The sequence below is a fragment of the Myotis yumanensis genome, unplaced genomic scaffold, assembly GCF_028538775.1.
Source record: "Myotis yumanensis isolate MYYU_CA2020_CCGP unplaced genomic scaffold, mMyoYum1.0.hap1 SCAF_4, whole genome shotgun sequence".
NCBI classification, from domain to species: domain Eukaryota; kingdom Metazoa; phylum Chordata; class Mammalia; order Chiroptera; family Vespertilionidae; genus Myotis; species Myotis yumanensis.
In genome coordinates this window covers 14,826,626-14,853,128 of record NW_027223755.1, presented here as the reverse complement: position 1 = coordinate 14,853,128, position 26,503 = coordinate 14,826,626, and the positions used below count along the sequence as shown (strand labels likewise).

Sequence of the window (26,503 nt, the reverse complement as noted above, 5' to 3'; positions counted from 1 at the left end):
GAAAATCTAAGGGTAAGACACAGCAATTGAAATTAACATACTGCTGGCAACAAATATACTTATCTTTTTGTCACTTTTATTACATTTGCTTTTTTATTATGTAAAGGAAATGTACAGATATTAGTCTTCCTTAAAGGGTTGGCACTTAGAATAATTTGAAGGACTTTTTCCAATTTGATAGGATGGCCAAATTGTTTCTGGAGGAATATATGTGTGCTTTTCATAGGGCTAGACACGGCTAGGCAGCCACAGCCATAGACCCTTCTGAATGGTTCTCCCTCAACCACAGAAAATCCTAGGATCCAGCTCCTTTTCTCTTGCCATCACTGATTATATCAGAGTCTAAACCTGACCTACATTCAGCATTTCCATAGACGGGTCATCAACTTATAACATTGCCAGGCAGGCTTAAAAAGATGAGCTAGCTAAACCAAACAATCAAAATAACCTTGGTAAAAAATAAGGAAAACAGCTCTACATAGGTTGTTCATGTAGTTTTTCCCTTAAGTTCTAGGTTACCTCTGCTCTAACAAGTTCCAATCTAATAAAGAGTGACGTAAAATAAATAAAAGTCTAAAACATTTAGTTAGAGTGTATCTTAATATTATAAATTCTTGGAGTTTCAAGAGCTCAGGATTCTGGAATGTCTACCTATATCTAGGGATCTTTGATAATCTGTAATTCATTCTCCCAACCATCACACACTTGTGAATGTTTACCTGCTGTTGCAATGCATTCTGGGGCACTTCATGTCAACACCTCAGCCCTTGCTTGGGGAGCAGTTGTGGTTGGGAAAAGCAGTGACAGGCTTAGCTTTCTGGATTTTAATGGGTGAGAAGTCTTAACACTTCTACCTGAATCTCTGAGGGCCATTTTAGCTACATGTTGGGAATTGAAGTGAAACTACTTCTTGGTTTGGTACAGGTTGGTGCAATTTACTTAATATAATTGGACCGTTTAGAATGCTGTTCATAATATTCTATTTTTTCACATAATTGCATTTTTAATTTTATCTCAATTTATAAAAAAATTCTTATGCAGATATAACTCTGAAATTATAATGTAAACCAATAGAAAAACTTGATTCCCAAATGTATAACCACCATAAATGAGGAGACAAATTTTTAATTCTTGTAGATGATATGATTATCTACCAAGTAAATCCAAGAAGCTAATCTGAAAAAAAATAAGGCCTAATAAGAGTTAAATTGGTAGTCAGTTGAAAGATAACTATAGGCATTTCTGCTATAATGCAATAAACCTGTTCCTAAAAATTTCATTTTGCAAATTTGCACATTTAATAAAATAGGGATTATGAGTAAAGCAGGATTGAGGCACACACACAAAACTTAGGAAATTTCATAATCAGAATAGCAACAAAAAATCATAGCAACAATAAAAAACATAGTCAAATATTAACCCATTTAATACTCTAAAAAAGTATGGAACTTTACTATCAAAAGGTGAAAGATACTTGTTAGAAGGTAGTATAAGAAATCATTAAAGCTGCTGAGTTATGGAAATAAGGATAAAATATTTAAAGTTCAGGTCAAACTGTGCAAAGAACATCCTCAAAACAAAGTGGTGACCAAATTGGCCCAAAAGGAAGAAGAGGGAGGGGGAGGTGGCACAGAGGATTGTACCCTGCTGTGGCTTGCTGCTTTAGCTGGCACAGAGCAAAGTGGTGGGAAAAAGATTACTCTAAACTTTAAGGAATTTAAAAAAAATTGGCAGATTTAGAAACACATGCTATGTTCCTGGATGGGAAGATTTAATATCATACAAATGTCCTTATCGAATGAATTTATACATTTTATGTGATTTGATGCAGTGGGGTTTGATGCTGGATATGTTCTTTGCCTCTCCAGATCTATGCTCCACTCTCTGACTTTAAGGAACAAATCTATAGGTTTCCATTGAAGTGAGGGGAGAGAGAGTGATCTTGGAGTGTTTTTTCCCATAGTACTCTTGTTGTAGGTAAGCTGCCAGGCAGCGCAGAGGAATAATCAGTCGGGCACTCAGAGGATTCAGAAGAGGAGCCTTTAATGCAGAATTGCAGATGCACTAGTGCAGTGACTCAGGGGAATCAGCCTCCAAAGCCTGAGTGATGAGTATGGAGGAAGCCTTCCTTTTATCCCTTTTAGTTTCTTTGTCCCCCAAATATGGATCAGGCTTCCGGACTTTTCCCGGGCTTTGCAGCCCCCATGGGTTGGGATGGGGGAAGTGAGATTACACCCAAAGGCCTTGCCTGGCTGGTGCCAGTGCTGACAACCCCCTCTGGGAGTTGTGTATTGTTCATGGTTTATGGCCTCTCTATTATGGGAGTATTCTGGGAAACAGGTTCTGCAAGGCACGACAGGCATTACAGATAAGAATGGAGCTAATTATCTACTAGCAAGAATATGTGTCAGAATACAGGTTACTGGCACAGATTCAGATTGCTAGCCCCCCAAAACTTATATTCCCCTTCACTCTCTATGATATGATCTTGAGCTGTGTTTTTTTTTTTAATCTGAGGTCTAGCTGCTATCAAGAGGGCCTTGTCCGTAAGACTCTCCTACTTTTTTTTGGCTGTAGATGGTCCCATTTCCACAGTTACTAGTCTTGGGTTACTGTTTACACTATTGTATATAGTCCCAGTTCTGTGGCCTTTACAACTAATCACCCAGTTCACTAATTAAACATTTTAATGAATTCATGGGAACCATCAACAGTTGGCAAATATTCACCGTTAGCATGATGCCATTTCTGACTCTTCTTTCTCAACACACATAATCTTATTTGTATCCTAGGAAATCATTGCATCCATGGATTGCTTCAAATGCTACAATCACATTTGGCAAAAGGAGAAAGAAGAAACCCTCATGACGTTTATTATGAAAAACCCCTTGCTTCCTGAATTTGAATCCCAGATTCTCTATTTCCAAAACCTAGAGCAGAAGATTAATGCTGAGCCTGAATATATCTGTGTGGGCACCATTGCTCTGTACACAGGTTGGTTCATTTTTTTTCAGACAGCCATAAAAATTCAGCAGTATCGTTCTGTCTCTTTATGGAGATTAGTACTCCAGAGAGTTTTAGCTTATCTTAAAGACTGACTTTCCTTTTATAGGCCTTAAGCTTTACCACCAATTTGTAGACTTGTTTTTAATTCCCTTTTGCATAATTATTTATTCTGGACTATTTTGAATACTTTGCTGCTAAACCTTGAAAATAAATGCTACTTCAGAGAAAGGGGATCTGTGATATTTGCAATTAAAGTTTATCCTTTCTTTAATAAACAACAGTAACAAACGTCAGGCTTACTTAACCTCCAACGGTTTTGATATGTACTGTGTTTCCTTTTTAGCATTTTGAAATGTGTTTTCAATTGCTAGAAAACAAGCTTTATAAAATAAATGAATATATAATGATTAGGAAAAATAAATTTTTTGCCAGTTTGATTTTTTTCATGTTAGAGGGTTATCACATGCAGTTGCATGGGGTCTTCTTATACTGGTTCAGAGTTTTTAAACTGAACTGTGGTCACTTGGGTTTTATAGCTGACTTGAAGTTCACCTTGACTGCTGAGACGAAGGCCTGGATGGTTGTCATCGGCCGTCACTGTAACAAAAAATACAGGAGTGAGATGGAAAACATTTTTGCACTTGTTGAAGAGTTCAGTAAGAAATTGAATCGTCCAATTAAAGACCTAGATGATATTCGGATTGCTATGGTGGCACTGAAGGAAATCAGGGAGCAGCAGATTGTCATTGACTTCCAAATAGGACCCATCGAGGTAATTGATAATCATTTGTTCATTATAGAATTATCGCCACAGGTTGGGTGAGATTAGCTGAAATACTGACCAGGTCTGGACTGGAGTTACTGGGTGCTAAACTTAAGAACAGCAATTTCAGTAAAGATGATGTCTAACCCCTATAGGGTGCCTTCTGTGGATCAGCATTAGACCCTTAGGGGCAGAGCCTGAGATGAGGATTTCTATACAAGTGATTTATTGATGAATATTCACTGGAGAAGGGGAGTGAGGGAAACAGGAAAGGATGAGGTCAGGTTGGGGGGAACTAAGTGAAGATAGGGTCTTAGCTGCAGACTGACTTCATCCTGATCCCACGGGGAGCCATAGAGCATGGATTGTACCACAGTTTTTTTCCACATTGAGACAAGGGGACTGCCCGTTGTACCCCCACATCTGTTGACCATCAACCATAATCTCCCCATGAGAAGGCTCCAATTCAGCTGAGGACAATTTTCTAGAAAGAGGGCAGGATGATCCTACAGTGAACACTCTCAGCAGTTGGGGATGCAAATACGTGCTGGTAAACAGGACCCGGATGGGGTACTAACAGTGTCCTTTCATGTGTTAACTCATTTAATTCTTCGGGCAACCCCCTCTTTACCCACAAGGAAACTGAGGATCTAAAAAATTATACAATTTGATTAGTGCTGCACATTACTTTTGTTTTTATTATCATACTATCTTTTCTTGATGAAAATGTTTTCTCAGCAATCTGCCACTATATTTGTTCTTTTAAATGAGACTAGTATAATTGTAGCATTAAAACAATTCCAGACATAAAAACATTGTCTGTTCCTCACACAGTAACTTGAATGCCTGGACTTACACTCTGATGCTCAGGATCATATCTAGTCTCACGTTATCTGGACCCCTCTTTGAATTTTTAGAAATGTCAAATTACCGTGAATGTGGTACAGGTGACAGCACATTTGCACTTCTGCTTTGTTGGGAAATCACTTGATCCGCTCTGCTCTTCTTGGGAATGGGAACATCAAGACAAAGATGTTCCCTGCTTTGTGTAGGACCAGGGGCGTCCCTGGGGTGTGAAGAGGAGGCCCAGTAACAGACAACCTTGTTTTCTCCACCTGAGAGTTAAGACAAAACTACAGTCAAGTAATCAAGATCAAAGTACAATCGTTATTATGGCTAGAAATTATTTGGAAGACATGATCTAGTGTACAACTCTCATATTCCCATTACACCCGCCACCCCCACTCTACACACACACCAGGGCTGATGAATACTAAATCCCAGAATTGGACTCACTCATCCATCAGAGGCAGCGTTGGGCAGCTGTAGGCCTCTGTAACCTGCTCCATTTTATTGGTTGGGGTGCCGATCAGAGGTATGCCAAAAAGGAGAAAGAGGGAAGGGGGAGAGAGGCATGGGGCTATGCTTGCCCAAAGCAACAGTCTTTTTGCAAATCAATGGTGATATATCCTTCCTACCTCTATGGGGAGGAGTCATGGTAGGAAGGGGCCAGGGATAGTTAGGGAAATTTTTTTCTCATGAAAATCTACCTTTGCTTCATTTTAATCTTCTGGCAAAGAGAGTCATCCAGGAATTTACATCCTGAGGGCAATGACCAGGCTCTGATTCAAGAACACCCTGTGCATCTCACTAGCAAGTGAAATATAGCACAGATACCTGTAATTTGTACAATGATTTTAGTTTTCAAATTGCATTAAAATGATATATTTTTTTGATATTCACAGAAATCCCTGTGAAGCAGCCAGGGAATTTTCCCATTTTGCAAATCAGGAAATGAAATTAAAGGGCTCAGTTGCTCACTTAAGCTTTTACCGTTTGCAAATAGAGTAACCAGAACTCTATGGGCGGTCCCGATCATGCTGATCTTTTCTGTTCTAAATGCTTAATGAGTGACTGTGTGTAGACATATGCACCTGATTGATAGGAATTAAATTTTTCTTCTTTTGTGTAGGAATCCTATGCCCTACTTAACAAATATGGGCTTCTGATAGCAAAGGAGGAGATGGACAAAGTTGATACTCTGCATTATGCCTGGGAGAAGCTTCTGGCACGTGCCAGTGAAGTTCAGAATGAACTAGCCTCACTGCAGCCTGGTTTCAGGAAAGAGCTTATTAGTACTGTGGAGGTCTTCTTCCAAGACTGTCAGCAGTTCTATTTGGACTATGATTTGGTATGACACTAGCCTTCTCTTTGTGTATTTTTGGGGAAGAGTGAATAGAGCATGCAGGTGTGTGTGTGTGTGTGTGTGTGTGTGTGTGTGACATGCTGTTGAGTCGGCTCTGACTCCTGATGACCCTATGAATGAGTGATGTCTGTAATGTTCTGTCTTCAACAGCCCTGCTCAGCTCCTGTAGATGCATGCCTGTGGCTTCTTTCATGTTGTCAATCACCTCCTATTCGGTCTTGCTCTTTTCCCTCTGCCTCCCAGTTTACCCAGCATGATTGTCTTTTCCAAAGAACCCTGCCTTCTCATGATGTGCCCAAAGTAGGACAGCTTCAGTCTTGTCATGTTTGCCGCGAGTGATGTTTCAGGCTTAATTTGCTCTAGGACCTATTTGTTCATCTTTCTTGCAATCCAGAGTGTCCATAGAGCTCTCAACACCACTTTTCAGATGAATCCATTTTTTCCTATCAGCCTTCTTCACTGTCCCACTTTTGCATGCATACCTAGTAATTGGGAATATGAGTGCATGGATGTAAAATGGAGTTGTTTAAAGATTGTGTCAAATTTAATGAAATTCCCTGGGAATGGGAATTTTATGTTCATGAGAGCACAGGCCTTTATTTCCCATCCACAATTTTTTTCTCTTATAGTTCATCAGAATTATTTTAATAGGAAATGGGAAATTTAAAAGTGCTATTTATTGGACACAGACACCAGGGGGGTGAGGGCATGAGCGGGGGTGGGGTGGGGGGACAATGGGGAAATAAGGACACATATGTAATACCTTAATCAATAAAGAAAGAAAAAAATACCATAAAAAGTGCTATTTATATTATGTCATTGGACTGTGACTGAAGTTATTTGATAGCTTTCTAAACTTGCATAGACAAAAACAAGTTACTTATAGTTAAAATGGTTCCCCTCCCCACAGCATTCATTAGTTCCACAAGTGCTGTAGAGCACCCAGAATGTGCCAGGCACTGCCCTTGGTGCTGAAGACACAAAAATGGACAAGGCAGATGGAGTCCATATTTTGTCATACATATATGAGTTTTAGTAGAACCTTCTGCTGGGAATATGATGCGTAATGAGACCCATTTTAGCCGACTACAGTACAATATGCTATGGAAGAGAAATATGTAGAGCATAGGGTAGCATTTGTTCCTATTCACTACTAGCACACCAAACTACAAAGTTAACAAAGTTAGGGAATTGGACCCCTGCACTAGCTTCATGGGAGAAGAAGCACAGAAATCCACATATTTAAGGTGTTTTAATGTGAGGAGATCTGATTGGAATGTTAAGGTTATAGGTTACTTTATGCATAGATGTTAGAATGGTTAAATCTGTGAGTTTTTTGGCATTAGTGCTTTAGTTCAAAACCAGACATTAGCCCGGCTGGTGTGGCTCAGTGGTTGAGCATCAACATATGAACCAGGAGGTCACGGTTCGATTCTTGGTCAGGACACATGCCTGGGTTGTGAGCTCAAACCCCATAGGGGGCGTGCAGGAGGCAGCCGATCAATGATTCTCTCTCATCATTGATGTTTCTATCCCCCTCTCCCTCTCCCTTCCTCTCTGAAATCAACAAAAAATATTAAAAAATTAAAACAACAATAATGAAAAACCCAGATATTATGTGCTTTTTATGGAGCAGTTATTAGTCTGTGCCTTGACACCTAAGAAATGAATAGTACAGATTTTTATTTTCAGAATTTCTTGACATATGGAAGTTGCATCAGTAACTTGGAGTTAGACTTGAAAATATTTCCAAATGAGTTACTTTCCCGAGACCTTTTAAAATAAAAATTGGTTCCAGTCATGTATATGACATGCATGAACACTAACTTTGATGTTTAAATACTTTGAGCTCATGAAATTTATATGCAAACACTTCATTCTATTTTATATTTATCTTAACTGTTTGTTTCAGAATGGCCCAATGGCTAGCGGCTTGAAACCCCAGGAAGCCAGTGATAGGCTTATCATGTTTCAGGTAACCTTTTTAGTTTCTACTAAACCTGTTTAGTTTCTAAACAACCAAAACCTTAATGTGTTTTAAACACTCCCTTTTCCCTCTCTATTGACATAGAAAAGTTTATTGTGTAAAATGGTATGGACTTAATTTAAAAAATATGATTTGGTATGGTTACAGGTAGAGTTGGTTTCTATGTAATTAATTACATTCATTTGGTATTTCTCTGTATATGTGCTCAGAGATCATATGTTGAGATTCGCCAATCTTTTTTATTTTATTTACATGCTTGTTCATGTGTAAATTATTTTGATACATTCTCCCTTGTGTTTTTATTAGAATCAATTTGATAATATCTATCGGAAGTACATCACCTATACTGGGGGAGAGGAGCTTTTTGGTCTGCCAGTTACCCAGTATCCTCAGCTTCTCGAAATAAAGAAGCAACTAAATCTTCTCCAGAAAATATACACTCTGTACAACAGCGTTATAGAAGCTGTAAATAGCTACCATGATATTCTCTGGTCAGAAGTAAATGTTGAAAAAATCAACAATGAACTTTTAGAGTTCCAGAACAGGTGAGGAGTTCAGTGTTTAGCATGCTCAGAACTATTGAACCTCAAATGCTTTCTTATTTGATTGGCTGTCAAGTTCTCTTCTCCCTCCAGATGTTTTGAAAGCATGTCACGCTGCATTGCAGTTGTCTGCTAGACATCACCCTTTTCAAATGCCATTTATTAATTGTCCCATGTGTGTATAAGCATAACCTTTAAACCTGGATGAATCTTGTCAGAGGCTCTTCTGCAGCTTGGAGCTGATCTCTATTTATATTATACTTATTGAACATTCAGGGTTTAGTAAGATGATTTCCTGGAATAAAAGCAAGAGCCCATGGTTTTTCTACGTCCTGTTAAGTATTGAACCCAAAGAATATGGAGGGTCATTGGTTGTAATTTTTTGGTTGACAGTCTGATGCTCTCTGCTGTGTTTTTTACTTGATAGGGTTTCAAGAAATGTTTGTAGAATTGAATTGAATCAGAAGGTACCTCTATCCTTTAAAATAATGCCTTTTATCTAGTTAGTTGTTATGGGGGATTGAAATTTTTTTCCTGACTGGGAGGAGTAATTTTTATCATATAAATGTGATTAATCGATATCCTCTGACTTCTGAGATTTAAAAATGTGATTTTTGAAGTGACTAGTTTTGATAGAGATGCTGGCAGACAGTCCTGGACTGGAGACTTCTGGGCTCAGAGGCGAATGAACTTTCCTGTTGCCTCCCCTTTGTAGATGTCGGAAGCTGCCCCGGGCGGCAAAGGACTGGCAGGCTTTTCTGGATCTGAAGAAGACCATTGATGATTTCAGCGAGTGCTGCCCCCTGCTGGAACACATGGCCAGCAAGGCCATGATGGACAGGCACTGGGCAAGGATAACTTCTCTCACTGGGCACAGTCTGGATGTGGGGAATGAAACTTTTAAGTTAAGGAACATCATGGAGGCACCTCTTCTGAAATACAAAGAGGAAATAGAGGTACAGCAGATAGCATGCATGGTGGGAGACTGGAAGCTCTCACGGGATTTATTTGATAGTAGTCCTGCGTTGTGGAATGTTGCATCCGGACACCATGCCAAGACAATTAAGACCGTTTTCCTGGCATCCACATAATCCCTTCAGCAAATGTTGCTGTGATAAGTTCTGTGCTTAGTGTTAGGGATGTGAGGTAATTAATTAATTTGTTTAATGAAATGTTTATTCAAATAAGGATACAGTTACAAGCTGTGGTAAATACCATTGAAGGAAAAGTATGATGTTCTATGGAGTTCCTACAGTTAAGGGGCTGACCTGTCTGGGAGGTGAGGGAAGGGTGATGAAGGTAGAGGAGGGTGGGTTGATGCACCTGACTGGCTGGGTAAAGGGAGTGTGCTTGTGTGGTGGGGGTGAGGGACTTGTAAAGTGCAAAGGGGGTTGGAAAGTACAAAAAAGGCAGTGCCAGGCAGAGAGAAAAGCATGTGTGAAGGATCTGAGCTGTGTTTGGGGACCATTAGAAGGCCAGAATGGCTGGGGTATGGGGATAGGGCGGAGAGGAGATAGCTGAGAACGGGCAGGCGCAGTGGGCTAGCACATGTTATGAATTTTAGGCTCTGGAGCAGTGAGGAGCCATCTGGAAGATGTACTTTGAGCAGGGGATGCCATGGTTAGATTTTCATTTTGTGAAGTTCACTCTGCTAGCTGTGTGGATAAAGGATGGGAGGACAGCAAGGGAGGTGATGGGAAAACCAATTGGGAGCTTATAAGAATATCTGAGGCAAGATTCAGTGGTGTGTTGGATGAGTGGGCAGATAGTTAAGTTGGAGAGGGGAGAAAAGATGAAGAGATCTGTAGGTGGTAAAATTGGGTAGAATTTGGTGATGGAGGGAGATACAAGGTAGAGGGACTAAGGATGAGGTCTAGATTTCCTGAGAGATCTAGATGGATTATGGGGCTTATCACTGAGACAGGGAATCTTAGAAGGGAATCAGGTTGCGTGACAGAGAGAGACATTGAGCAAAAGCTGAAGCAAGTGGTGAATGAATGGGACAGCAAAACCTTCACATTTGGCAGCTTTAAAACTCGCGGAGTTTGGTATTTCACAAATTGTGCTTGGGGCTCCCTTATGTAGTTAAGCAGAGAAACCCAGTAGGAAACTTGAATGTAGGTCTTATTTGGAGATACAAAAGCTTACTGACTGCATGGGCACAGATGAGCTCCACTCATCTGGAACATGAGACCAGAAAAGAGCAAAGGCAGGGCTGGATTACTGGTCCAGCAGAGGAGAAGGCTGCAGAGGAGACTGGGAAAGTGATCAGAGTGGGGAAGAAATCAGAATCCTGCTAATACCCTCCTCTAGTATTGCACTGATTTGACTTAATCATAGAAACATTAAAATTTGAGTCTGATGAAAGTTTCAACATTTAAAAGTTTATTGCATATTGTTGATCCCAATTTAAAAATTTTGATATAACTGACATATAGCTTCGTGTAAGTGTAAGTTGTACAACATATTGATTTGATATACATGTATATTGCAATTATATTGCAGCATTAGAACACCTCTTTCATCGTGTAGTTAGATCTAGTCTCTTAGCAAGTTTAATGTTTATAATACAGTATTGTTCACTATAATCACTATGCTGTGCACAACCTCTGCAGAACTTATTCATTTACTAGATTTGGGAACATGAGTATTTATAGATACATGGGAAACAAAAGGTGAAGATAGGCCCTCTGTGGGACCTAGACTATTTGGGACGCATGTGTGACGTTCGTGTGATAAAGGGAGGGCTTGCAACTTTCTAGGACATCTGCATCGGTGCCGTGAAAGAGAGAGACATTGAGCAAAAGCTGAAGCAAGTGGTGAACGAATGGGACAGCAAAACCTTCACATTTGGCAGCTTTAAAACTCGCGGAGAACTCCTCCTGCGAGGAGACAGCACCTCGGAAATCATCGCCAGCATGGAGGACAGCTTGATGTTGCTGGGCTCCCTACTGAGCAACAGGTAGGAACACCTCCATCTTTCTTTCTTGAGGTTTGAGAACCATAAGACCAAGCATTTCAAGGGAAACGAATGCTTATGGTAAAAATGCAACAATACCCCTCTTACAATTTACTCAATATTAACAGTACTGGCTTTACTTTTAGCTTTTGGCACAGCATGTGTGATACTGTTTTTATTTCGTTGTCCTCTATTTGCAGATTGTGTCTGAGACCATCCATTGGACTAATGGTCCAGGAGAATAGAATATCAGTAGATACAATCCGCAACATGCAGTCAGCCTCTTGGATCTGTGAACATTTCAGCCTTGTTGCTGACAAGCCTCACTGCACAGCCAGCAGCTCAGCAGGCTCTACAGTCCGGGGTGGGGGGAGGATTATTCTGAATTTCAAACTAATCATTCGACCCAGAAAACCATTTTGCCCACATGTTTATGGACTAGAAGTGCACATACTTTAATGATCAGGATACTGAGTGAATTTAATTCTCAAACAAAAGTAAAACAGTACAGACTAATGCCAGTCTAACACTTGTATCTGGCAGTAACAGCAAGGCTGACACGCTTTGGCTTGGCAAGCCATAGATTCCTAAACTGGCATTTCCTTGGGTTACTACTTCCCTTTACTCTTTCTGAAATAACTTTAGTCCACTAGCATCTTCTCAAACATATGGTAATTGTGTAGAACGTGGATACCAACGAGATGTGATTATTGTTATCCTATCTTTAAAATTCTACTCTTTTCTCTGTGTATATATGTATCATTAATTTTAATGTAGGGAGTAATAACTATTTAAAATGCTTATTCTTTCCACTTACTGGGTACATCTAAGTATTTGAAATGAATGATATAGAATATAAAATCGGGTCTTAGAGATTTAGACCTTTGGTAACATAGAGTCTGAACTACTTAGGTTTTTGTGAGATTGAACAAATTTGGTTAATACTCATACCCAACCAGAATGAGGGATAGATGGAAGATGACACAACCTAGGGTGATAGAAAAGGCACGCATATAAATTAAATAAAAATTAGGGATGGAGAAATTTTGCTTACCAATGACATCAAATGTGGATTTGTGTGAGGAACACCAGGGACACCAAGGAAAAGACACAGAAGCTCAGCAGCGAGACTATTACTCTTGGTGGTAGCAACAATGACCAGAATTGTACGGTGGCAGCTGGGTGGAGTCCAATCTCATGCCTGCCCTGCTCCTCAGGGGACGTGTCTCCCACCTCTCTATGCTCTGGATCAAAAGGGAAAATGTTAGTCTAACAATGTCCAATACATGGTGGTGAATTAATCACTTGGCAGCATCATTTCAAAAGCCAGCAACATAAAGTTGTAAAGAAATCAGTAACAATTAGGGTTTTTAAAAACCTCTTTAATTTTTGAAAGCAACAACAATAAAAATTAAAGCATAAAACGCCGAACCCTAAATGCTGGATATATTTCCCATTTCAGGTACAATATGCCATTCAAAGCCCAGATTCAGAAATGGGTGCAGTTACTGTCCAACTCGACAGACATCATCGAGAACTGGATGCTGGTGCAGAACCTGTGGATTTACTTAGAGGCCGTCTTTGTGGGAGGAGATATTGCCAAGCAGCTTCCCAAGGTTTTAGAATTTTCTTTATGATTTCATCAGGTGTTTAACTTAGAGAACTAATCATTTTTTTTTTTTAAAAAAAACACGTAATTCAATTTATGTTCCTGCCCCCTCCCCATTTTTTTGTGTGGTTGCTACTAATCTGTTTTTCAAAGAGAGAGAGAAATTAAGGGAAAGAAGGGGCATGACAATCAGAGTAAGAACACTTCGAAGCTGAGAGGTTTTATAGGAAATTGAGGGTTAAAACAAACAAAGAATGAGTGCCTACATAATTGACATACTTCTTGAGATAATTTGAAGGTAGAATTTGGAACAGGGTAGAATTATGGAGTAGTTATCTTGACAATGGTAGGATAATTTGTTCCTCTACTACTGACAGATTAAAATAACTCCCACTATACAATATACCCAATTATATCTGAACTGTAAAATTGAGGGGTGGAAATCTGTAGGAAAAAAAGCTCTCAAACAAAAAGGCCCTCTTCTCAAGTGTGGAGTGTTTTGCTCATCAAATTGTAACCATCTCACTAGGTAGATATGGAGTGTATTTTGAGGTACTTAAAAAAAACCATTTTTACCAAATCGCAAAGATTCTTATTCAATTACCTTAAGTTGTTTGCAAAATCATAACATTTTAACAATATATTTGAATTTTAGAGGCATGATTATGTTGAGTGTTCTCTTTACTTAGGTGTTCTAGCTATCTCTTTGGTTCATTTTTAGTTTAATTATAGAGGACATACCTGTTAGCTGATTTTTTTGGCTACCAGTGAATGCAATCCTACACTAAAATTTTAAGTATTTATTTATTTTTGCTTTCATATTTGGTCATGCTTTTCTTTTTGATGGGTGGAGATGAATCTCAAATTGGACTTAATAATGGAAATTTGCACATACAACATTGAAGGAGCTACGTGGGGTTTCCTCCTCTCATATTTGATGGTACATGCTCATTGAAAAAATACAGAAAGTCTTTTTTTAAAAAATATATTTTATTCATATTTTACAAGAGGAAGGGAGAAGGATAGAGAGTTAGAAACATCGATGAGAGAGAAACATCGATCAGCTGCCTCCTGCACACTCCCTACTAGGGATGTGCCCATAACCAAGGTACATGCCCTTGACCGGAATTAAACCTGGGACCCTTCAGTCCACAGGCCGATGCTCTAGCCACTGAGCCAAACTGGTTAGGGCAATACAGAAAGTCTTAATGATGAAAATAAAAATTACTCCTACTCTCAAAAAAATCTGCCCATTTTGCATTTTTCCCCTGAAAATTGTTTTACAATATTAGCATTATAATAAAATTAATATTGTATGTTATTTCTAAATGATTATTTTATTTTCTAATTACACAAGCAATTCAATGCAGAAAACCTGAAAAGCTTAAAATTCACTTCATTTAACGATAACTGATGGAAACAGTGGGAATGTCCTTTCCTTTCAGATTGTCTCAGATTATATTATTACTTTTGTATTGGTTCCCTGTTTTTAGTTACCATAATGGGGTACCAGGGATGAGCTAAGGCTTCTTATTTAAGAAAGGGGGTGGTAGGTGCAAAAGGCCTGAGGAGAATTCCTGTGTGACGTGTTGGTGATGGATAGCTGGGGTATCCAGACTGGTCAGAAATCTGACTTTGGCGGGAGGTATGTGAGACGCTCTGTCCTTGAGATTACAGACATGTCCAATGTGCTTTGTCACCTCATTCTCGTAGGAAGCCAAGCGCTTTTCCAATATAGATAAGTCTTGGGTGAAGATCATGAATCGGGCACATGAAATGCCAAATGTGGTTCAGTGTTGTGTCGGAGATGAAACCATGGGGCAGCTATTACCACACTTGCTGGACCAGTTGGAAATATGCCAGAAATCCCTTACTGGGTAAGTTCTCTGCTCTGTGAAGCTCCCTTAGCATCCTAGAGAGGGCGGGGTCCAGAGAGATTAGACAGAATTAGTCAAGTCAGCTTTCTTTTGCTGAGACCTTATTCATATCTGACGTTGCACAGATAAAACTGATAGTCTGGAGCCTTACAGTCTCTCCGAGCATTCGCTAGATTTGTCCTGATGTTGGAATGACAAGATTTAAGGCAACTTCCATTACTGGGACCAGATCTTGCAAACATTCACATAGAGTCCTTGCTTTTAAAAATTAATACACCTATTTTTCTGATATCCTTCTTGTATAAGTATCTGAAGAACCAAAACATTTCATTATAGTCAACCAAGAACAATTTGAACAGTTTGTAGTGTACACAAATAGTCGAAATTATGCAGAAACAAGATCGGTGTGCACAGTCACACACACTCTTATGTATGTGATGGCTGAGTGAAATTCAAGAGTAATAAATATTTTTCATTGTTTCCCCTTTGGCGAGTCAGTATAAAATTATGCAAGTAGAAAAATGTTAAATAAGAATATTGTAAAAACAGTTATCTACACATGCATGTATTTATTTATTTATTTCTTGAGGTAATCCTATATAATAAAAGGCTAATATGCAAATTGACCGAACGATGGACCAACTGGTCACTATGATGTGCACTGACCATCAGGGAGCAGACGCTCAATGCAGGAGCTTCCCCCTGGTGGTCAGTGCGCTTCCACAGGGTGAGCTCTGCTCAGCCAGAAGCCCTGAGCTGGGCTCACGGCTGGCTGGTGAGCACAGTGGTAGTGGTGGGAAAAGCTGTCAGTTGGACAGCCCCTAAGGACTCTTGGACTGCAAGAGGGTGCAGGCCAGGCTGAGGCTCCCCCCACCGCCCGAGTGCATGAATCTCATGCACCAGGCCTCTAGTTGACATATAACATTATATTAGTTTCAGGTGTACAGCATAATGACTAGATACCTATATATATTGCAAAATGATCACCACAATAACTATAGCAAACATACATCACAACACATAGTTATAATTTTTTTTCTTATAATGAGAACTTTTAAGATCTACTTTTAGCAGCTTTCAAATACACAATACATATTACTAACTATAGTTACCATGCTATACATTTCATTTCCAGGGCTTACAACTGAAATACACATGCTTTTAAATATCTCTTCTTCTAAACTGTTAGTCTCCTTAGAATGTCTCCAGACAGCCTTCTTAAAAACTTAGGGTAAACTATTGATTATTGCATTGGTTAGAGTTCTCTAGAGAAACAGAACCAAGGTGACACACACAAACTCTAAATTTTTTTCTTTCTATTTCTTTTTATTATGGAGATACTTCAAATATCACTTGATATTTTGCCATTATTTTATAACTCCTTAGAGAAAAGCCTACTCTAAAATTACAGTTTTTTACTGAGCTCCCCTTGGCTTTTGGATCTGTTGCCAAGAAGAGGTTATGAGCCAACATATGTAAGGCCAGTATAAATACTTGAGTACTAATGTTTACAGAAAAACAACACCCTCCCTCCTGTGCTGATAAGGATCTGCATGGATGAAGGGTCTTCAAAGATCAGGAATAAGCTGTCTTCTCTACTTCAGCAGCTTGGTTTGGTTGTCACATTCCATGTGCTTCCTTCCATCCTAGTCCAAACGGATAGAAAATGTTGCCTGAGTCCTGAGCAGAATCAGACTAGTCTTATGTCTGCTAGTCTGAGGGCAAGTAGGGTTAGGAATTGGCAAGTAAGTTATTAAGAATAAAAGTTAAAGTTATATAAATAAGAAGGTTTAGGATATTTAAAATCATAAAAGTAAGGAATGCAAAAAGTGAATGCAAACAAAATAAAACATTGGGAGCATTAAGGTAAGACTTTAAGAAAATGAGGGAGGATTTAAGAAGAGGCTCATTGGGCAGCCTCTGCTTTTGTCCTTCCCACTCTTTGAGGCCAGACTTTGTGCTTTTTCACAAGTTCAAAGTGAATACATTCAAATTGCCCAAACAGTAGCTTGTAATGGATATTTCACTAATTATCCTGTGAGGGTCAAAGAGCAAGATTACAACATATAGGGAGGCTCACCCACTCTCATCACTTTAGAAATGCTCTTCCCTTCCCAATTCCTCACTGACCACCAGCCTCTCCTTATAGCTCCTGCCTTGCTTTACCTTTTTCAGACTCTGAAAAAAGCCTTCTCTTTTGTGTTGAGGAATTTAGCTCTGACCCTCACCCTGGACATCCCACTGGACAAAACAGAAGTCCAGCCCCTGACTGAAGATGGACTGTCGGGAGTTCCCATGCAGGCCTTGAAGGTGCCCCTGGCTCAGCTACTGATCCAAGCAGTCTTTCAGTAAAAACTCTAAGAGGAGAATTCGGCTTCTATGAAATAAAAATAATTCCCATAATTTTACACAGGAAACAAATAAATAATACAAACATATAATAATATAAATAAAAAGTAAGACAAGTAAATAATACACAAAATGAAAGAATAGAAATAAAAACAAGACAATGTTTAAAAAGTATTTCTGGTAAGATTTCAAAAAGAAACTGCAATTAACTCTGCATTCATTATATTAAAATGTGCTAGAACATGAAGATACAGAGGTATAGGTATGAGAATAACAGAAAAAACATCCATAACATAAGGAATCACCATAAAATAAAGCAAACATAGAAACCAAAGTGCAGTTGAAATCAGGGCAATGATGGGCACATTGACTGGGTTTTGGTAATGCTTGGAGGTGGAACAGAGCCAAGACCCTTTCATTTGTAGCTGGATTTTGTTTCTGAGTTGGTGATGGATTCTTTGTTTTTTTGTTTGTTTGTTTTTTTTTCTTCATCCTCACCAGAAGACATGCTTTTTATTGATTTTTTTCTTTTCTTTTCTTTCTTTTTTAATTTTTTTTTAGAGAGATGGAGAGGGAGAGAGAGAAACATTGATGTGAGAGTGAAAGATCAATTGGTTGCCTCCTGCACACATCCCAACTGGGGATCAAACCCACGACCTTTCAGAGTTTGGGATGATGCTCCAACCAACTGAACCACACTGGCCAGGGCTCATTGGACATTTATAGATACAGTTCCACAAATGATACACACCCTTTATCTGACAGTACTATTATTGAAAATAAAATGAAACAAAAACATCCTGTGTATATTTTTTCTGTTTTCTACAAAGAAAACATAACATTTTCAGAATAAGTCAAGTGCATACATTATAGTTGTGGAAAGTGAAGCAATTCTTCCAGCAGTTCTGAAAAAAAGAAATTGCTTCTCCATCAGAATATGGAATGCTATTGACAAAACCAGTAACAGAACAAAACAAAAAACATTGAACAATATGTGGGAAAAATCAGATTGTTTCAAAAATCTTTCCTCCCTTTCCCATCCAGGTTAATTTATTCCTAGAGAGTCTTGCTTTGTGTGCCCATAGCATTTATTGTTTCCCTCCCCACTTAGATACTTGGAGAAAAAACGACTTTGCTTTCCTCGCTTCTTCTTCGTCTCGGACCCGGCCCTTCTGGAGATTCTGGGGCAGGCCTCGGATGCGCACACTATCCAAGCTCATCTGCTGAATGTGTTTGACAACATTAAAAGTGTCAAGTTCCATGAGAAGGTTCGGCTAACTCTAATTACTGGCCAGCAATGACCATATTTAGGATCTCTGCTGTCTTTACTAAACAGCTCTCTACTTACTTCTCTGACCATTAACTCTCAGCCGGTGACTAAAAACAAACTTTTGAGCCCAATTTACCTGCAGAACTATGTAATTTTTTAATATCTAGAGTGTAGATTTGAATAACAAATACTTTAACTATGATTAAGCATGTAATGTATGTAGCTTTCATGGTTTTACATGCCAAGTTAACTGTTTAGAGATTCGATCAAAGAAAGCACCAGTTGCTCATCCCAGCATGCAGTCTGCACTTGTTGAGCAACTACCACGTGCCGTGGCAGATGTTGTCTTGACAGTGGGAGCATACAGAGCTCCGGGAATTCACGCCCTGGTGGCGTCCCCAGCGTGCAATTAGTGCAGTGGTACAGCGATGCCATTGTAAGCAGTTAAAAGCCAGTCATTGAAGTTCAAGCCCCTTGCTATGTGCTAGGCAGTTGCTAGGCCTGGGGCTTCAAGGAGAAATGCATCACAAATAGTACTGAGGTCGTTTTTATGCAGCACAACATTAAGAGAAATTTTGACATTAAAATTAAACTCTTGGTAATTTTTGACTTGCTGTGCTGGTATTATGCACAAGGATCAGAGAAATACTTGTCAGGGAGCCCTCACCTGGGTGGAAGGGGTGTGGGAGGAGGCTTCCTTCAGGAGAAGATGGTGTTTGAATGGATTTTTTGAAGGTGAGTGGAACATAGTCAAGCAGGTAGAGAAGGGATAGACACATGGTCCAGTCAGAAGGAAGGGCAAGTGGAGGTATGGGCAGGAATGTGGGTGTGTGAGGGAGTGTATTCGTTTCCCAAAGCTCTCCTGGATTGGAACAACACAAGTTTATTCTCTCACAGTTCTGGAAGCTAGAATTCTGAACTGAGATGTCAGTAGGCTGTGAGGAGAATCTGTCCCATGCCTCTCTCCTAGTTTCTGGTGATGGTCAGAAACCCTGGTGCTGCTTGGCTTATAGACGCATCACTTCAATCTCTGCCTTTGTCCTCACATGACATTCTCCCAGTGTGTCTGTCTCTAACTTTCCTTCTCTTTCTAAGGACGCCAGTGATTGGTTTAGGGTCCACCATCATCCAGGACCTCATCTTAACTTGATTATATTTCCAAATAAGGTCCCAGTCACAAGTACTGGGGCTTAGTGCTTTGACATATAGTTTGGGGCTGAGAGAAACAATTTAACCCACAACCAGAAGGGATGAGCAAAGGGTGGACCATATTCCAAAAGGCCAAGTGCATCATATTATATCATTCTACTCCATTGTGAATGTGACAAGATACAAGGGAGGTTTTTATGCAGGGCAGGGCAGTGACCTGATTTGAGTTTCAGAAGGATTCTCTGGCTCATGTAGGTGCTGGAACAGAGGGGAGCATGGAAACCAGTGTCGGAAGTGACTGCAAGGTCAGGATGGAAGAGGCTGAGCTGCTGCAATAAAGTCTTGACCAAGCGGGTGGACAGAGAGGAAAGGAAAACATGGAAATGGTTATAAATCAATGTTTGTGTAAATTTACTGCACTCATGGGTTGAAAGAAGGGATTGAATTACCTAGAAGTTCTTTCTGATGTTCTGCTTAAATCCTTCAGTAAAAGCACTAGAACTTCATGGTGCTTGGTGAAGCTTTTCACACTCTCATTGTACATTGAAGATAATTTAAATTTCCTCATCTTTAGCCACTACTCATAGCAATTACTTTAAAAAAATAGCACTGATTTTTTGTTGTTGTTTCTGCCATAAGGTGTCTACAACCAGTGGCAGATATGGTTTTGTGGGTCCTAAATATTATATAATTATAAATACCAATTTATATTTAGAACCTTGGAATGGGTTCATGTAAGTGAGAGGCCCTGAAATTTAAGACTCATTGGCTTAATGAATACAGTTCTAAAGCTGACATGTAGGATTCAGTTCTAAATCTGAGACCACTTACTAATGAAGAAAAACAATACATATTCACATTTACTTTATAGTTTGCATTATATATATATTTTTCCAATTGGCATGAATGGGAAGGTGGGTAGTGAAGTAGGGAAGTAAGGAAGGCATTATTTGTAATGCCTAATTTTAGGCAAGAGATTTAGTCTCAGAGATGTGTCCTCCATCCTTGCCTGATCAGTGAATGGCAGAGCATCATTCAAATCTGTATTTTAGAACCTCAAACACCATGCTATCCTCATCATGCCATACTGCATGGAACTTGAAGTGGAATGACCAGATGAGGAGCTGGGTTTGGAGGAGAAAACATTGTCACTGTTTCATACAGGATTGGAGTTACCTTGTAAGGTGTTTGCTTGATCATATTGGCCAGGTTATTGCTAATGTCAACTTGATAAGCTCGTGGTGTGGATGACAATCTCTTAGGAAGTTTCATTTCATTTGGGGAACTAGAGATTTTTTGATTGTTACATTTGTATTGAATATTTCTTTTAGAAAACAAGTTTTCCCCTCTCAAGTATAGACTATTTAGAATGGATTTAGTATTCCCTTTTAGCTTCATGGATAACTTCTTTTTTACTGTTTTGAAATTGATTTTATGTCACATTTTGACTTTTATGTTATAATCTGTAGCTTAGCTTCTGTCGGAAGGAAAACATTGACACGAGGGCAATGGAGGAATATATTCTTTATATGAATATAGCTATTTTTTTTGGCTTCTAACATAGATCTATGATCGCATTCTGTCAATTTCCTCTCGAGAGGGTGAGACGATTGAATTGGATAAACCTGTGATGGCAGAGGGCAACGTGGAAGTTTGGCTCAATTCTCTCCTGGAGGAATCTCAGTCCTCATTGCATCATGTGATTCGCCAGGCAGCTGAAAATATTCAAGAAACAAGTTTCCAACTGATTGAATTTCTTTCTTCCTTCCCTGCTCAGGTCAGTGTGTTGAAATTGGAAAGTATTTTTTCACAGAATAGTCATTTTAGAGCTCATATATTTTCTATTGTAAACGACACAACTGGCTTCTATTTAACTCTGGATCAATATTAAAGATTTTTTATAAGGATTTGCTAAATATATATAAGCTTAAAGGTTTCAATTATAGATTATTTGGTTATATATGTGCACATATATACATATATGTGTGTTGTAGAGATATTTGATATATTTTGTTTAATTTTAAAGTTTTTTTCTTACTGAATCTCTTTAGTACATAAATCATAAAAATGTGCTAAGTGTATGTATGCTTTACCATAAAAATGAGAAGTATATATCAGCATTAAAATTCAGAAAACAGTATTTTCTTAGTCATTGTGATAAATAAAGATCTTGCAAGTATCTATTATGTATAAACTGTGTGTTAATTTGGGAAAAGCAGGTTTAAGATGCATGCTTTCCCTGCCAGTAACCTAAAATCTAGCTAGAGAGAATTATCGCTTAAACAATAAATGACTTAAACTTATAAGAAAAAAATTATAGATATATTGTGAGGCTATGCATACTTAATTGTCAGGTAAACAATATGAATAGTGTTTTCTTAGGTCCTGATAAAACATATAAAGTTGATGTAATCAAAGGTGACATACTTGTATAATCACAACTATTCACTACACTGTAATTTCTGTTTATTTTTTAATTTTATTTTGAATTCTTTAATCTTTTTTATTGAACTTATTAGGGTGACATCAATAATAATAAAAGCGTAATATGCTAATTAGACTGAACAACCTTCTGGACGATCTTCTGGATGGAGCCAGGGCTGTGAGGGAAGCCCAGGTCCCTGCCAGCGGCCCGAGGGAGGCCTGGGTCCCAGGTGCCAGAGGGAAGCTGGTGCCAGCAGCCGGGGGAAGGAAGGCCTACTCTTGCACAAATTTCGTGGATCAGGCCTCTAGTTGGTTAATAAAATTATTTAAGTTTCAGGTGAATAATTCTATTCATATTCCATATACACTCATGAAGTCCTTTTTATTTCCATAGGTTGGATTATTAGGAATTCAGATGATATGGACACGAGATTCAGAAGAAGCCCTTAGAAATGCCAGATTTGATAAAAAAATCATGCAGAAAACCAATCAGTCTTTCTTGGAGCTGCTGAACACATTGATAGACCTCACAACCAAGGATCTGAGCTCCATGGAACGAGTTAAATATGAGACTTTGATAACTATTCACGTGCACCAACGGGATATCTTTGATGACCTGGTAAGTGCTCTGTGAATGCTGTGGCATATACAGAAGAGCAAATACTAGCCACTATCTGTGCTGACCCACTGGAATTATGAATTCAACGGAAAGGTTAAATTCACGCAAAAACTCATCTTCACATTGAGAGCTTGTTTGTCGGGTTGTCTTTTCAGTCTTTAGCCAAAATTTCAGTCATATTCCAACAGTCATTGCTAGGATGTTATTGAGGAAATTAGATTTTGTTTTAAAATTTGTTAGGTGATTATTTTAAATACTAGAATGTCATGTAGCATCCTGAAAAGTGTTCATTTGTCTTGTGCACTTTTTAGATATCAGTTAAGGATGACCAGTTTCTTGATACAGAATTCATAAGTAATATTGCTAGTAGAGCAGTTAGTACTTTCTTTAAGGCTTTTGGTAAATCACATCTTTAACAAGTTCTGCTACATTTTATGTCATTGACCACAAATGGTCTTTTCTAATATAGATGGTGACATTCAGGTGTCATGCAGATTTTTGCCTTTAAAAGAGAACAGGGTAGAAAAGAGTTTAGCAGCTCTTGAAAATAGGAAATGTGAAAAGACATGAAATTTGTCCTCTACTATAAAATAGGACATTAGATAAGAGGCAAAAAGCTCTTATTTTCATAGTAATTTTCTGGATCGTGTCTCACTCCATTAATGTAAAAAAGATTATGAAAGATTGGTCCTAATATAATGGAAATAACGACAGCACATTCAAGCTGTTGTGTGTTAATCTCTTAATATTTAAGCACTCTCTTTGCCTCTCTGAGAAATAAAGGGTTCAGGGTAATTTTAGATTTCCTATTTGTCAAAGAAAAATGATTAAAGTGGCTCAAAATTTTGGCTAAAAATTTCAGACGTATTGCTGAGCAATAACCTGCCATTAGACATTTTTGCCCTCTGTCAATCCTAGGAAAAATATTTAATGGATTTAAATAAAACCAACAATGTACTTTGTCATAATCACAAGAGATGACTTTAGTTCTGTCTTTGAACACCAAAATATATTTTCATTGTCTGTATTTCATGGTTAGGACTGTGGCATTGGACATTTAAGGGTGAAATTTAAGAAATGAATATCTTACTATTAAAACATATCGTGCTCTTTAATTTGTGGAACACAATGAGAGGTTTCTCTTGAATTTTCCATGCCCATGTATTCTAAAGTATCTTTTATTTTGCTGATCAATAGATGAGTGGGTTGGATAGTGGTTATAGTTGACATCTCCGACCTAGTTGGGTAGTCTTTGAGTTCAGTTGACTTCACATTATGATATACATGAATGCTAACGTGCGTATTTAATATATAGTTCTCATCCCAGTTTTAACCAATACCTTTTGCATTTCAGTGTCAGATGCATATCAAGAGCCCTACAGACTTTGAGTGGCTGAAACAGTGCAGATTTTATTTTAACGAAGATTCTGACAAGATGATGATTCACATCACAGATGTGGCTTTCATATACCAGAATGAATTTTTAGGCTGCACTGACAGGCTTGTCATAACTCCACTCACAGACAGGTGATGGGAGAATTCTGTGATTCCACAACCTCTCCCCCGCTTACCCCCATCAACAATTTGCTCAGGGGATTTCTGCTTAATGTCCTTTTATAGTTTATAAGCTCTTTTATATCAAAGGCATTGAAATTCAGTATTCTTAGCCTTACAGGTGTGTCTGCACATGGGGTTTAGGTTTGTGTTTGAGACAGACTTTGCTTCTATTGCTTTCAGTCTTACAGAGGCACAGTTCAAATGACCTCTGTGGATATCAAAATAGGCAAGAAAGGGAATTAATGGCCATGTGTCAATAGGTGCAAATCACATGGGCCTTAAGGACTGCTTTAGGGACTGTGACATCTCCTGTGGTTACAAAGACAATTAAGATTTTTTTTAGCAGGAAAATAATGGAGTGCCAGTGCAGGTGAAAAGCGATGGGTGGGGAGGACATTGGGCTGCACATCTGGAGTTTAGTTCTGCCCTCTGCCTGTTATTTACCAGCTGTGTCAGCTAGATCTGCGTGCAAGTTCCCGGGACTCAGTTTCCTCATCTGTAAGATGAACCAGGCTATCTCCGAGGGTCCTTTCACAGCTAATACTCTGTCATTCACTTAGTCTAATTTAAACTGGGTGGCACCAGCCACTTGTATATACTCTGTTCAGGGATGCACTGGATATTAATTTTGGACACAGTGGTTGTGCATAAAATCAATATTTGGCCTACGTAGAAGCTGAAGCTGCATATCAGCTGTTTCACAGAATGAACCTCTGGGCTATTAGATTGCAACTATTATTAGACAAAACATAAAAGTTTGATGTAGCAGCACTGTTAACTGTTTAAACTATTTCTTCTGTTCATTTAGTTCATTCATGACACTTAAATGAAACACTTCTGCTAGCAGAGAGCTTACAGCAGCCTGGTGGGGAGGCAGAAAACTCTAATGGAGCTGTGGAAGGGCACTAAATCACCATTCATGAGTGATGACATTTTTGAAAGTAGCAAAGAGACTGGAAAGGAAAGCAGAGAAAGGATAGAGCGAGCTCCACATACATGTAGGATGTTCTGGGGAGAGTGTGTGCATGCATGTAAATGTACATATGAAGATGCTCTGAGAGATTTTTGCTTATCTCTGGAGGTCACGTCCTAGAGATTTAGTCCTGAGTATATGCTCCCAGAAATGGAGTGAAGATGTGGTCATTTAGCAGTGTGTGATTTAAATCTCATGTGACCACTGGCCCCCAACTACATCAAATGATGAACTCACATTCAAAACGGGGTTGCTCTACTTTAATGGTTCCCAATCTGTTTCCTAGAATACTATTTTTCAGGAGTGGTAGGTCTGTGAAGAAGTTGCAACATTAGTTTTGGAATTGCTGGGTACTGTTTTTCATACTCTCAATTACATTATCATAAGAAAGGCTGTTTAACCTTTTGAAGAGTTTTCAAACTTACTTGACCATAGACCACCCCTTTCTTTTTCCTTAATGCATGTAATAGCCATAGGATACGTACATTTTAGAAGGCAGCTTTGGAAATGTTATGTGGGGACGATGGCCTGGATCTTCTTCTTTCTTTCTTCTTTCTCCTCCTCCTCTTCCTCCTCCTCCTCCTCTTTTTCCTCCTCCTCCTCCTCCTCCTCCCTCCTTCATCTCCTCCTTCCTTCTTCACCTCCTCTTTCTTCCCCCTCCTTCCTCCTCCTCCTCCTCCTCCTCCTCCTCCTCCTCCTCCTTATTCTTCTTTAAATCTTGCTCGGGGTTTCATTTCACTGCGGTGTTTCAGAATATGTTCTAGATGCCAGTGCTTTGGTTCCAGTGCTGTCTCTACCCCTCAAGGTGTTACATCACGCTGGCCCAGGCTCTGGGAATGAGCATGGGAGGAGCCCCCGCTGGACCTGCAGGAACGGGCAAAACAGAAACCACCAAGGATATGGGACGATGTCTTGGGAAATATGTTGTGGTTTTCAATTGTTCGGACCAGATGGATTTCCGAGGGCTTGGACGGATTTTTAAAGGTGAAGGTTATGTTTTTCTTTTCTTTTATCTCATGAGAAATTTCAGTTAAGGTGGAATAGGTTAAGATTGATATTTCAATAATTGGCTTCCTTTTAGGATCATTGTTACACGTTGTAACTCTTTTTGGAAAATCTGAATCTTAGCAGTGTTGAGTGGATCAACTGTCAATGCCGCTGGCCTTTCGTAATGCTTCTTTATCACTGCAGGTTGGGTGCTTACAGGGAAAAT

General features: G+C 39.0%; 1 protein-coding gene across 1 annotated transcript in view; it reads left to right on the top strand.

Annotated features, from left to right (window-relative positions):
- The window catches only part of DNAH5 (dynein axonemal heavy chain 5), a 183,356-nt gene that overhangs the window by 56,719 nt on the left and 100,134 nt on the right, over window positions 1–26,503 (top strand). The window contains exons 23-36 of the mRNA XM_070411907.1: window positions 2,793–2,994; window positions 3,543–3,778; window positions 5,742–5,960; window positions 7,888–7,950; window positions 8,269–8,507; window positions 9,220–9,460; window positions 11,267–11,466; window positions 12,926–13,079; window positions 14,786–14,949; window positions 18,410–18,566; window positions 21,282–21,494; window positions 22,536–22,760; window positions 24,115–24,287; window positions 26,096–26,274. Coding sequence (XP_070268008.1) covers window positions 2,793–2,994; window positions 3,543–3,778; window positions 5,742–5,960; window positions 7,888–7,950; window positions 8,269–8,507; window positions 9,220–9,460; window positions 11,267–11,466; window positions 12,926–13,079; window positions 14,786–14,949; window positions 18,410–18,566; window positions 21,282–21,494; window positions 22,536–22,760; window positions 24,115–24,287; window positions 26,096–26,274 — 2,665 coding nt within the window. The remainder of the gene's footprint in view (window positions 1–2,792; window positions 2,995–3,542; window positions 3,779–5,741; window positions 5,961–7,887; window positions 7,951–8,268; window positions 8,508–9,219; window positions 9,461–11,266; window positions 11,467–12,925; window positions 13,080–14,785; window positions 14,950–18,409; window positions 18,567–21,281; window positions 21,495–22,535; window positions 22,761–24,114; window positions 24,288–26,095; window positions 26,275–26,503) is intronic.